This window comes from Moschus berezovskii, chromosome 11, assembly GCF_049115385.1.
Source record: "Moschus berezovskii isolate FMDL1 chromosome 11, NW_MosBer_1.0, whole genome shotgun sequence".
Taxonomy (NCBI): Eukaryota; Metazoa; Chordata; class Mammalia; order Artiodactyla; family Moschidae; genus Moschus; species Moschus berezovskii.
The window spans coordinates 3220517-3232195 of NC_142470.1; the positions used below are offsets into that span (position 1 = coordinate 3220517).

General features: G+C 63.5%; 1 protein-coding gene across 3 annotated transcripts in view; it reads left to right on the plus strand.

Moving 5' to 3' along the window:
• Positions 1-11064, plus strand: part of LOC129539441 (LIM/homeobox protein Lhx3) — a 33556-nt gene extending 22492 nt beyond the window's left edge. The window contains exons 1-6 of one of the 3 annotated variants that reach the window (XM_088841041.1): positions 3423-3510; positions 7775-7946; positions 8536-8738; positions 9464-9615; positions 9712-9883; positions 10646-11064. In XM_088841041.1, the coding sequence (XP_088697167.1) occupies positions 3423-3510; positions 7775-7946; positions 8536-8738; positions 9464-9615; positions 9712-9883; positions 10646-11064 (1206 nt within the window). Of the gene's footprint in view, positions 1-3422; positions 3511-5468; positions 5563-7774; positions 7947-8535; positions 8739-9463; positions 9616-9711; positions 9884-10645 lie in introns of those variants that run through there. The other 2 variants (XM_055400052.1, XM_055400051.2) reach the window with 2 other exon arrangements.
• Positions 11065-11679: the final 615 nt, after the last annotated feature.

Consider the following 11679-nt stretch of genomic DNA (forward strand, 5'->3'; position numbering starts at 1 on the left):
CCCCCAGAGCAGCCCCCTGCAGACCACGGTGCCGAGAGCCTGCGTCCGCCCAGCCTGCTGCCCCGCCGGCCTCACCTGTCTGAAAGGTCGCAGCCAGGCCTGGAGCTGCCGCGCGGGAGCCGGGCGGGGGACGAGGGCCACCGGGGCGCCGAGGCGGCCGTGGCCTTCCTGGGGACGGGCTTCTCCAGCCTGGACATGAGCCTCTGCGTCGTGCTCTACGCGGCCTCGGCCGCCTTCCTCATGGTCATGTACTTCTTCTTCCGCGTGCGCGCCAAGCGGTGGAGAGTCCGGCACCACCACCCGTCCGTGTAGGGTGCGGCGAGGCGCGGCGCCGCCTCCAGCAGAGCTGCTGCTTTGCTCTTCAGAGCAGGGGCACCGTCCACACTCCAGACCCGGCGGCCCCTCGAGGGGTCCGCTCCCCGCCTGTGTGGCCCAGACGTGTCCCCTACAGATCCTAGAGCAAAAAGACTGTGTTTTCACTATTCCGGGTCTGAAAACAGAAGTGGGTAGCCAAGCCCCAGGAACCGGACTTTCCACCCGCTTTCACCTCAAGTTCCTTGACTGCAGGGCCTCGCTCTGGGAGTCGGCGAGAAAAACCCACACCCTTCCCCCTACCGCTGGGGCCTGCTGCCCTCCGTGGCTCTGTGAAGCGGGGCTCTTAGCGATTCCCTGCATTTGCGCCACTCAGCTGCTGGTTGTCTCTCTGGGGCGCTGAGGCAGCTCAGGACCAGGGAAGGGAAGCCCCCCGAGCGTCGGGGGTGTGGAGGGGAGGCAGGCCTTTCGGGGTGCTGTCTTTGTTCGCCAGCCTGGTGACACGAGGCTGTAAGGGGGCCCTAGTCCACCACGTGGACCTGGAGCGTTGAGCCCCACCGTGGCAGGGGGTGCTCCGCGGGTCTCCGAAGGCACCCTCATCCTGTGCGCTCACCCCCCAGCACGTGCGAGTCCCCGCCAGAGCCGCATTCAGTGGGAGGGAGATGGTGGCCCCCAGCCGGGCAGACTGTGGTCTCGGGTCTCTAAGGTCTCAGCCAAGCTTCATTTTCTTGGAGCTGTTCCACCACAGGCCCCTGGGGCTTTGATGATTTAATTGTCTAACATTGAATGGTTTTAACACATTATTTGTAAAACCCAAAAAGCTTAGAAGTAAATTTGCCTCTGAAAATGTAAACTGAACAGAAACAACTATGGCAGGGACATTCCCTTTGCGTGTGAGTGTGTGTGTGTGTGTGACTTTGACGGTTGTCGCAGTGTCCCCCGCCACGCCTGGTCTGCGCTCCAGTTACTGTTTAGTTAGCACCCTGACCGCCCGACAGTTTGGGGAAGAGGGGTGGCCGACTCCTTGGACAACTGCCTTTAGCTTCGTGGTCCCCTTCAGTGGAAGGTGTGACCTGGAGGCCTCTGGGCAGGGAACGCTCCACTTCTCTGCCGAGAGCTCTCTTCTGTTTGACACTTTTTAATCCCTGGAAGCCTTTGTGTTTTAAAGGCCACGGGCTTGTCTTCATGGCTGAGCTGTGTGCCTGGGTTACTGAAGACACCTGTTGTTTCTTTTCAACTTGAAAACGGCTGATTTACACACAGCCCAAAGGGATATGCTCAGAACCCTTAACTAAACTGCCTTTGGTTCGCGCCAAATGTCGTTTTCTTCCCTAAAGTACGTTTTTTCAACAGCGGGAACTGGGACGGTGCTGTGAGTGGATGGTCTTGTGTACTTGACAGAACCCAGTGAGGGGCGACATTGGCGTTCAGGGTTCCTGATAATACTGCAGGTTGAGGGGTGGCAGGTCAGGGTGGCCGCAGCACTGTTCGTCTCGTCGCTGCTCAGAACTGGACGCTCCCTTAAGACAAGGGTTAAGTTCTGTTTTCTAAAGTTGTAAGTATTGAGACTATTAAATATGATAGTTCAGTAATTTAAATGTATATTTATTTTTAATGGAAGGATTTTGATTAAAAAGAAGCTAATTGACATGGAAGTGTCACTGAAATTTCTTACCTGCAAGAAAAATAAACATTTTGTATTTAAGTAAACTATAATGTGCACATTTTAAAAATAAATCCGATATTTGAAAAAATTGTAATTATTTTGAAGTAACACTGGTAGCTCTACCAGTGATGGGGTGTCTGGCAGGGGTGTATGGACTGGACCTCTGAAATTCCACAATGTCCAGTATTGAATCACAAACTCTTTGGAAGACAGCCCAGGGACAGGCAGAAGGTGAAAGATGGGCAGTCCCCAATAGTTGGTCTTCTCAGGGCCAAGCTGGACCAAGGGAGCACAGCACCACAAACCCCCTCCCGCAAAGGGGACGAGGGAGGGGATGGCGACTGAGATGCCTGGGAATCCTGCTCACAGGTACCACAGGCGCCAATTCCAGGGAACATTGAGGACCCCCAGACCAGAGTGCCTAGCAGCGCGGTTGCCCCCTCCCCTCAGCTTTGCCCTGCACCTACTTACTGCCCCCGGTGCTAAACTATTTTGATTCTACCGCCTCCCCACACCTTGTTTTGTGGTGGAGAGGCTTCCAGCGGTCAGTGTAGCTTGGGGGAGTTCTGGCTAAAGTTTCTGTGAATTCACCTTTCCAGCTGGGCAGCAGGCTCAGTCGGGGGAGGTGGGCGCGCACCGCGGACTGCGCCTCCACCCACCCACCCAGCCCTGAGGGTATGGGCAGCCCCCTGGTGTGCCAATCGGACAGGGCACTGAGTGACCAGCGGACACTCTGCCCCCCAGCCCGGGACTGTGTGGTGCTGGTGCCAATGTAAGTGTAACATCTGGTAACCCCTGTCACTGGGGGGTCTTGGCGCTCTCTGCCCTTGGGTCCTTCTGAGTAGTTTGTTGGAAGTGGCTGCGGCCTGAGACCTAGGGGCATTGCATTCTGGGGAGGTCGTGAGTGCAGAAAGTTCCTCAGGCCCGAAGCAACAGTTGAACAGGGCAGTACCTGGGGCCAGAGCCTCAGCAGGAGCCTGGACTGGAGGCGGATGGGGGTCTGAGGGCCGGCGGCCTGGACGATGCTTCCTGGAGGCCGCAAGCGGGAAAGAGCAGGAGCTGCAAGGTGGAGCACCCGCTTGGGGCGAATCCCCGGCCTCGTGCAGGAGTGGAGCTCAGGGCGGAGCTGCCCAAGGCTGCCTCCCAGGGACGGGCGGGGGTGGGGCGGGCGGAGGGCCCGGGGACCTGAGAAGGTGGGGCGGCGGGCGGCGGGACGTGGGGGGAGGGCGGGCAGGAGGAGCTGAGGGCGGCAGTTGCGGTCGGGGAGGTGGGCGGCCGCGCCTCCTTCAGCACCGCGGACAGCGCCCGGCCCAGCGGCTCACTCGTTTGACCACGCTCCGCGCGCCGGGACGCGGGGAGGGCCCAACCTTCCAGGGGGTCGCAGAGGAGGAGGAGAAAGAGCGCTGCCCGGGCCACTTAGGTCCGGCCTGGCCCCGAGGGTCCGATGCTCCTGGAAACGGATCTCGAGGGCGACCGAGATCGGCCCCGGGCCCCCGCAACCGCGGGCCTCTGCACCTTCAGCGGGACCAGGGGTCAGAGCCCCGCATGGCCTCCTGCAGTCTCCAGACTGGGCAGGAAGACCCAGAGGGGAAAGCGGCACGGATGGGCAGAGGCCAGCAGAGGGACGAGGGAAGGAAGTGTGCAGCACACTAAGGCAGGGCGGCAAGAGCCTGGAGGGGCCTCTGGTGGGTCCTGAGATGGGAACCTGGGCGAAGCTGGCAGACCCCTGAGTGAGTGAAGGCCTGGAGCCCCCCTGTGTTGGCCTGGGAAGCCTGGAGCCACACTGAAGGGCCCGCAGCTTTTCACAGAGCGCCTGGAGGACAGAAGGGACCTCGCAGGCAGGTCTAGTGGGGAGGGGATGGGGCAGAGAAAGGGCTGCCAAGAAAATCTGGAGACCCCCAGCCTCTCAGCTCCCACACAGCCCAGTCCTGCCCCTCTAGCCGGCCCAACTGCACAGCGCCGAGAGCCCTGGGTCGGGTCTCCTGCCCGAACTGCACTCCCCAAGGGCCATTCGGTCACAAGGACGTTGGGAGATAATGGAGGCATTGTTGGCCAGTCGGCCAGATGCCGAGCACATAGGCCCGCCTGCCCCTTCCCCAGTCAGACCACACATGGCCCCTCTCAGGCAGGCCTCCACAGCAGCTGACACTCAACGGCCGACACCCCTAGGCACCCCACACCCGCTCAGCTCCCTGGTCTGGACGCCCTTGTCCTGCACTGGGGAACAAACGTAGCACAAAGTGAAGGGGCACCTTTACTCACCCGCGTGGGGCCTTGGCTCAGACTGAGATGCGGGGTCTGCTTGGAGCTCAGAGGGGGTTGTGTTTCTCCTGCCCGGGTCCTTCCACACCAGCCTCCAAGTTAGTGTACGGACCAGGCACTGGAGGCCAAGCAGAGGCAGGGCGACTATGGGGCATCACTGAGGGGCTCCCAGGTGGAACCTCCTGGAGGATGGTACCCACCCCTAGGCCCCCAACACTTTCTGGGGGGCCCCTGCTCCTGCCATGCTCTGTACTGCCGGGACCCACACTGCTGTGTGCTGACTGTGGGTGACGCAGGGGTTTGGCCTGGCCTGTGGTGGGCACCCTCTGGGCTAGGTGTGTCTCTACGTGCAAGGGTGGTGGGTTCCTGCAAGTTCACCTATTTGGACTGGGGTGGGGGGCAGAATATGGGAAAACGGGGGCCAGGGCTTCCTCCCGTACTAGCGGGTGTGGAGGGAAGAGAGTGGATCCCGGCATTCCCAGCTCCGTCCCTCCTGACCTGGAGTCTTGGCTGCATCGTGGAGTCCGAGCCGAGGACACTGGGCTCCCTCCGGAGACTCGCCCTGCTTCCTCGCTCCTACTTCTGGGCTGCAGTGCCCTTCCTGCTCAGAGCAGGAAGGTCTGAGGTCGGGTCCGCTCCTGGCAGCTTCCCTGTGAATCCATGGGCGCCACACTCAACCTCTCTGGGTCTTGGGTCTCGCACGTGCCACCAGGCACTGTGACCAAGCCTCCCAGCTTGGAACCTCTCGGGCCCGAGCCTCAGCAGCGATAGGATCCAGCTCCCGCCCTGACCGACAGGCTACCCGCGGGGTTTCGCTCCGGAGCCCAGGCCTCAGCCCCGAGCCGGCGCCGGGGCAGGAAGCTTCGGGGCCTGGTCAAGCGCCCTGGGGCAGCGCTGACACGGCTCCTCCCCTGCCCGTCCCTATCCCTGGGCCGGGCAGTCGGGGCGGTTTCCCCGCACCGCAGTTCTCCCGGCAAAGGCGCGCAGAGTCCGCGGACGCCAGCGGCGCGTCTCCGCGACCCCGGCCCCGCCCCGCGCCGCGGCCCCGCCCCCTGCCGCTCCGCCTCCGCGCGGCCCGAGGCTCCGGGCCCCTGGGCGGCCCGCGGGCGCAGCGCCCAGCAGCGCCGGGAGTCGTGCAGACGCCGGCCCGGGGCCATTGAGGCCGTGGTCTCGCCGAGCCCCCAGAAAGTTCAGGACGGGAGAGCCTCGGCGGCGGGCTGCGGGACCCATGGAGGCGCGCGGGGAGCTGGTCCCGGGCCGGGAGTCGGCGGGCGGCGACCTGCTGCTGGCGCTGCTGGCGCGGAGAGAAGACCTGCGCCGAGGTGGGTGCCCCGGCCGAGCGGCTGCGCCCGGGAGGGCGGACCCTGTGGAGACCCAGCGGTCCTCGCTTACTTCCCAGCCCGGCCACGGAGGCGGCGGGAGCCAGGGAGCGCGGGCGGGAGTGGGTGTGAGGGCCCCAGTACGGCGCGTCCCTACCTGAGCATCCCAGCAGCGGGCTCGCCTCTGGGCCCCTGGAGCTGTGTCGTCCGGCGTTTCTCGCGGCGCTGGTGCCGCCCAGGCTGGGGGCCCTCTGGGTCCTAGGGCTGGTTTGGAAAATACTCTACCTTTAGGGAGAGTGTGCAGAGAGCAAACGTGTGTCCCAGTGTCGATGGAGTAGGAGAATCTCCATGAAGGCTGCCTGCACCCAGACCCGCCACACTTTCCAGGCAAAGTCAGACACAAGGGCCAGCACGGAGCTGGACCCCGGTGGCCGAACTCGCTTAGCTGGAGTCTTGGTGTCTGCACTCGCAGGCACCTGCTCCATTGGCAGGGCTGGTCCTCAGGCAGGAAAACCCCCAGCTCACCCCCAGCGCCTCGGCTTCCCTGTGAACAGGGATGGTCCTCCACGCTTCCAAGCAGGCGGGACCCGCAGGATGGGATGGAGCTGGTCCTGGAAGGGTGGGCAGTGGCGGGGTGGGAGCAGGCGGGAAAGGGGTTACATCCAGGCTGTGGGGGTCTCCTCCGTCTCCTACTTCTTTATTTATTTATTTTCCGATGGTTCCTGGGAGGGGTGGCCACGGGGGCTGGGAGGAAGGGGTGGGAGGGCGGAGAGACAGGAAGGGAGGGGCGCGGGCTCTGCGTGAAACGTCTCAAGAGAGCCGGAGGGGATCGGGCCGGCAGGCAAGCGCAAGGCTGTGCTGGGCCCGCCAGCGCCGAGGGCAGGAGACCCCGCCAAGGCTGGAGTCGCCATGCAGCGTAAGGCCCGGGTCGCCAGGGCTTCGCGAGAGCGCGAGGGGCGCGGCGGGAGAGGCTTTTGCTCGACGCGGGGCTCCGCGGGTAGCGCGCTCCGGGAGCTGTCCGAGCCGCGGTGCTGAATCCGCGCCGCGCGGGCCTGTCCAGCCACCAGCTCTAAGACGGGTGTCCTCGCCAGCCGCCCTGCCATCGCCGCCCGGGGTTGGGGGGCCAGGGCAGGCACCAGATCCTCAGGCTCCGCACCCAGGGCCGTGGTTTTGCCCAACGCGGGACCCCGTCCTTCGTGGTGCCCAGGGCTGTAGGAAGGAGGTTGATTCCGTTTCTCTCAGCATAGGGCAAAGGGAGGTCCCTCGCTGGTCCTTTCACCGGCTGTCAGGCCGGCCTGGGGCTGGAGGGGGTCCACCATCAGCGAGGTGAGTGTGCTGAGGTGGCGATATATTTGAGTAGGTTCCAGCTCCTGCTTGAGGCTCTCTGCCCTCGGGAGACCTTCTCTAAATTAACAGGTAGTCCTCACGCCCTGAACACCCTGCAAAGCACCCCCATGGACCTGTGGCTCTCAAAGGCAGGCCCTGCATTTTCCCAGCCTGGTTCCCCCGGAGGCCTGCAGAACACAAGTGTCTCTGTGGGGAAGGCAGACTGCCTACTGTGTGTGCTCAGGCATCCATGCTTGAGCAAGAGGATAGAGCGTCCATACATCCAGTCTACACACAAGTACCCCCAGGGCCACCCAAAGTCAGGCAGGACATCAGTGTTCATTTTGGTAGCCTGGGGACAGGGCCACGGGGCCAGGCAACCACACCTGCCACAAGTCTCTGGCTACCATGGTGCCTAATTGTGCGAGGAAAGAGGGCCATTGGGTGGTGGATGCCCCATGGTCCATGAATGCCGGGCCTCTGGTGAAGCAGCGTTTGGCCAGCGGCGCATGGACCTGGTTTCCAGCCCAGCCTCTGAGACAGCCCCGGGAGTGAGGGTTTCATTTGAGCTCAAAGTGCGTCCTTTGTGCACTGGAAACATTTTGCAGTTGAGGGTATCTGAGGGGGTGGCCTGGGTACCCTCCCGCCCCTGGGCACATTTCTAAGCCTAGTTTCAGTTGTCTTTGATTTCTGCTGTGGGCCAGGTGCGGACTTCTGAGCCACACTCTCCCTGAACTCAGGGAGCTGGGCAGCCACCCAAGCCAGCCGGGGATGAGGGTGTGCTGGGAAGGGGGCCTCCTGACAGCCCGGTCCTGGGAGCTGGGTGGGATGGGGAGGCCTCTGGCTCTGTGAGGCGGCCCTGACCGCGGCGGCTCCTCCCCACCTTCAGAGATCCCGCTGTGTGCCGGCTGCGACCAGCACATCCTGGACCGCTTCATCCTCAAGGCTCTGGACCGCCACTGGCACAGCAAGTGCCTCAAGTGCAGCGACTGCCACGCGCCGCTGGCCGAACGCTGCTTCAGCCGTGGGGAGAGCGTGTACTGCAAGGACGACTTCTTCAAGTGAGCCCGCCAGCCGCCTGGGAGGGAGGGGTGGTGCACCCAGGGGGACCCCCGGAGCCCCCACCATAACCAAGTCTGGAGCCCAGTAAACCCCCATCTCCACACCCCTCCTGTTCCCCAAATAGGGCACCCCCAGGGCCTCTCTGGTGGCGGCTGGGCTGGCCCGCTAACAGTCTTTTAAAGTAATTAATTTTGTGAATCATTGAAGCAGTCGTTAAAAAGATAACCCCAAGTTTATAAACCTCTATTGGACGTGCTCCCTCTTCGTTTTGGTCTTGTATTTGTGCTTAATGATGGGGATGGGGCTCCTACCCAGCAAAGGACTCATGGGTTTGCAGGTCGGCCCCGTGGCCAGGGCCCTGCCCTTCCGAATTCACTCCCCCATCCGGGCACAGAGGACAGCTGTGTTCCCCAGGGCCTCCGGATCCCCTTCTCTGTAGTCCCTGCGGGTAGTCTCTGCCACCAGGGGCAGGGCCGGGGAAGTCTTCCTCCAGGAAACGCCCTGCGCCGCACAGCGCTAGCGGTTCTCCGACCCGCTCCGGGCGAAGGAGCGGCGGCCGCTCTGAGCCGCGCCGTGTGCGTCCTGCAGGCGCTTCGGGACCAAGTGCGCCGCGTGCCAGCTGGGCATCCCGCCCACGCAGGTGGTGCGCCGCGCCCAGGACTTCGTGTACCATCTGCACTGCTTCGCCTGTGTCGTGTGCAAGCGGCAACTGGCCACGGGCGACGAGTTCTATCTCATGGAGGACAGCCGACTCGTGTGCAAGGCAGACTACGAGACAGCCAAGCAACGAGGTCAGTGGGAGGGGGCGACGGTCACGGGGCTCGGCCTGGGCATGTCCCACCCTCCCCTGCAAAGCGGAACTAAGGCCCGTCCGGGTCGGGTGTGGAGGGATCCTTCCCTCCAGGTTCCCCGGCGAAGTGCTCACTAAGCGGCGAGAACTTAAGCGTCTTCTCTCTGGGCGGGGCCGTTGGGGGCGCCCCCGCCTCCAGGTCCGGGAGCCCGGAATGGCGGGGACAGTTAGCAGACCCGCTCTGGGGAAGCCGGGTCTGGGGTCTTAGCAGCCGCCTCCCTCCCGTGTGCAGGGAGATTGGCCTGAATTACGTGGATTAGCTCTGCGGGTCTGAATTATCGTCCTAAATCCTTGACTGTGAAGATCCGACCCTACCCGAACCCTTAGAACAAAGGACCGAGGAAGGGTTGGGGGGCGGGCAGCGCTTGTCAGTGGGGGGCCGAGGCTAGAGGCACCTGCGCCCGAATCCAGGGCGGCTGGGTCGCTAAAGAAGGCCGCCGCAGGGCCTCCCCTGGCTGTCCGGGACCCCGCCCATCACGTTTCCTCCATCGCTCCGGGCACCGGAGTCCCGCAAAACCCTCTGGCCTCCCCGCCGCGGCGGCGAGGCGGGCGGTCGCGGCGGCGGCGGCGGCACCTCTGGCCCCGACGTGCGCGCGCCCCGAGGGAGGTGGGAGCGCCGATCGGCCGGAGGAGCAGGCCCAGCCTCACGCCTTCCCCGCGGTGCAGAGGCCGAGGCCACGGCCAAGAGGCCGCGCACGACTATCACAGCCAAGCAGCTGGAGACATTGAAGAGCGCCTACAACACGTCGCCGAAGCCCGCGCGCCACGTGCGGGAGCAGCTCTCCTCTGAGACCGGCCTGGACATGCGCGTCGTGCAGGTCAGCGCCCCGGCGCCCCCTGCGAGCCGCTGGCAAACAAGGGCCACCCCGGGTCCCAGAGCGGCGGCCACTCATCGCCCCCACCCCCAACTCCAGGTGTGGTTCCAGAATCGCCGGGCCAAGGAAAAGAGGCTGAAGAAGGACGCGGGCCGGCAGCGCTGGGGCCAGTATTTCCGAAACATGAAGCGCGCCCGAGGCGGCTCTAAGTCGGACAAGGACAGCGTCCAGGAGGAGGGGCAGGACAGCGACGCGGAGGTCTCCTTCACCGGTACGGGCGGAGTCGGGAAGAGCGCTGGGTTGATTGACTGCCGGAGCCTGGGAGTCAACGTCCTGGGTCCCTGTCTCTATAGACCCTCGTGCCCATCCCCAAGCCCTGTGGTTTGGCCACTCAGGACCATTGCCCTTCTTCTGGAGGGGGACAGAAACCCTGTGACCTGCAGGCGTGCCCCTTGGCAGGCTTTGTCCTGGAGGGAGGGTCTGACCATGCCCCCCCACTGCCCCCGCCCAGGGCACTTGGCACTTACAGTGATTTTTTCGGAAGGCAGCAGCATACTTTTGAGTTGATAAAAGGTCCTAGCTGCTTAGAGTTGGAGGAGGGTCCACCCTCATCTCTGGAGGCCAATTACCTCCTTTTTCCAAAGCAGGGAGCCCTCCCCCAGCCTCCACCAGCCAGCTCTTAAAGTCCATCCTCAGAGAGTTTGTTTAGGAGATTCTCTGGCTGCATTGTGACCTTAGGCTACTCACCTAACCTCTCTGAGCCTCAATTAACTTGTCTGCAAAATTGGGCAGCCTTGGGATCATCCTGGATCCCTGGGCGCCAACTGGACAGTTCTTGGCCCTGACCCCAGCACAGGAGCCCACAGTTCCATAGGAATCGGGTGGGATGGAGCTGAACAAACTCAGGGGTGAAAGGGTGAGAGATGTGGGCTGACCTGTCCTGCTGGGTCACGTCGCCCCTGCAGGGGGCACTGAGGGGGACCAGAGGTGGCAGCAGGTGGGCGCTGAGCAGTGCCCTCTGCTTCCACTGCAGACGAGCCAGCCATGGCCGACATGGGCCCCACCAGTGGCCTCTACGGCAGCCTGGGAGAGCCTGCCCCGGCCTTGGGCCGGCCCTCGGGGGCCCCGGGCAGCTTCCCGCTGGAGCACGGAGGCCTGGCCGGCCCTGAGCAGTACAGAGAGCTGCGCCCCGGCAGCCCCTACGGCGTCCCCCCCTCACCTGCCGCCCTGCAGAGCCTCTCCGGCCCCCAGCCCCTCCTCTCCAGCTTGGTGTACCCCGATGCCGGCTTGGGGCTCGTGCCCACGGGAGCCCCAGGTGGGCCCCCACCCATGAGAGTGCTGGCAGGGAACGGACCCAGCTCCGACCTTTCCACCGGGAGCAGCGGGGGCTACCCCGACTTCCCTGCCAGCCCCGCCTCCTGGCTGGACGAGGTGGACCATGCTCAGTTCTGACTTGAGTCCCCACACCCTCGAGCCTCGGACGGGAGGAGTCTGGGCAGCAGCTCTCCTGCCTGAAGCACGAACTTCTGCAGGACGCAGTGCCGTGGGGAACAGGATGCAGACTCGGGAGGGCTCATTTCTGGGAGTGCCCCCTCCCACCCAGGCAGAGGGACTCTCCTGGTTTGGGTCTGAGAGGCTGCTGCTTGGACTGGGGGCCGCTCGCAAGCCTTGTTTTGTAAGCAGATTTTTCCCTTTATCGACCAATTAACTGAGTGCTTGCCGCTGTTTCCAGACAGGAAATGTCACCCCGGGGAGGCCCGGCCTTCGCACCCCTCAGGGGCCTCTGCCCAGACCAGCACAGCCCTCACGCTGGAAGATGCTTTAATTTCTAAAATTAAAAATAATACTAATTGTGCTTTCATTTCCCAGGTTCCATATGTTTGAGTTCTCTAGCCCCCTGCTTCCCCCGCCGAACCCTCTCTTTAGGTCAGAGATCAGGCTGTACGTCCAGGCAGGAGGTGGCTGTGGGGAGGCCATGCCTGCGAACTTCCTCATCCCCCCGTGCCACCAATTCCTGTCTTCCCCTCCCCACCCCTCCCCCGGGGTCATTGGCTCTAGATCTTTCGA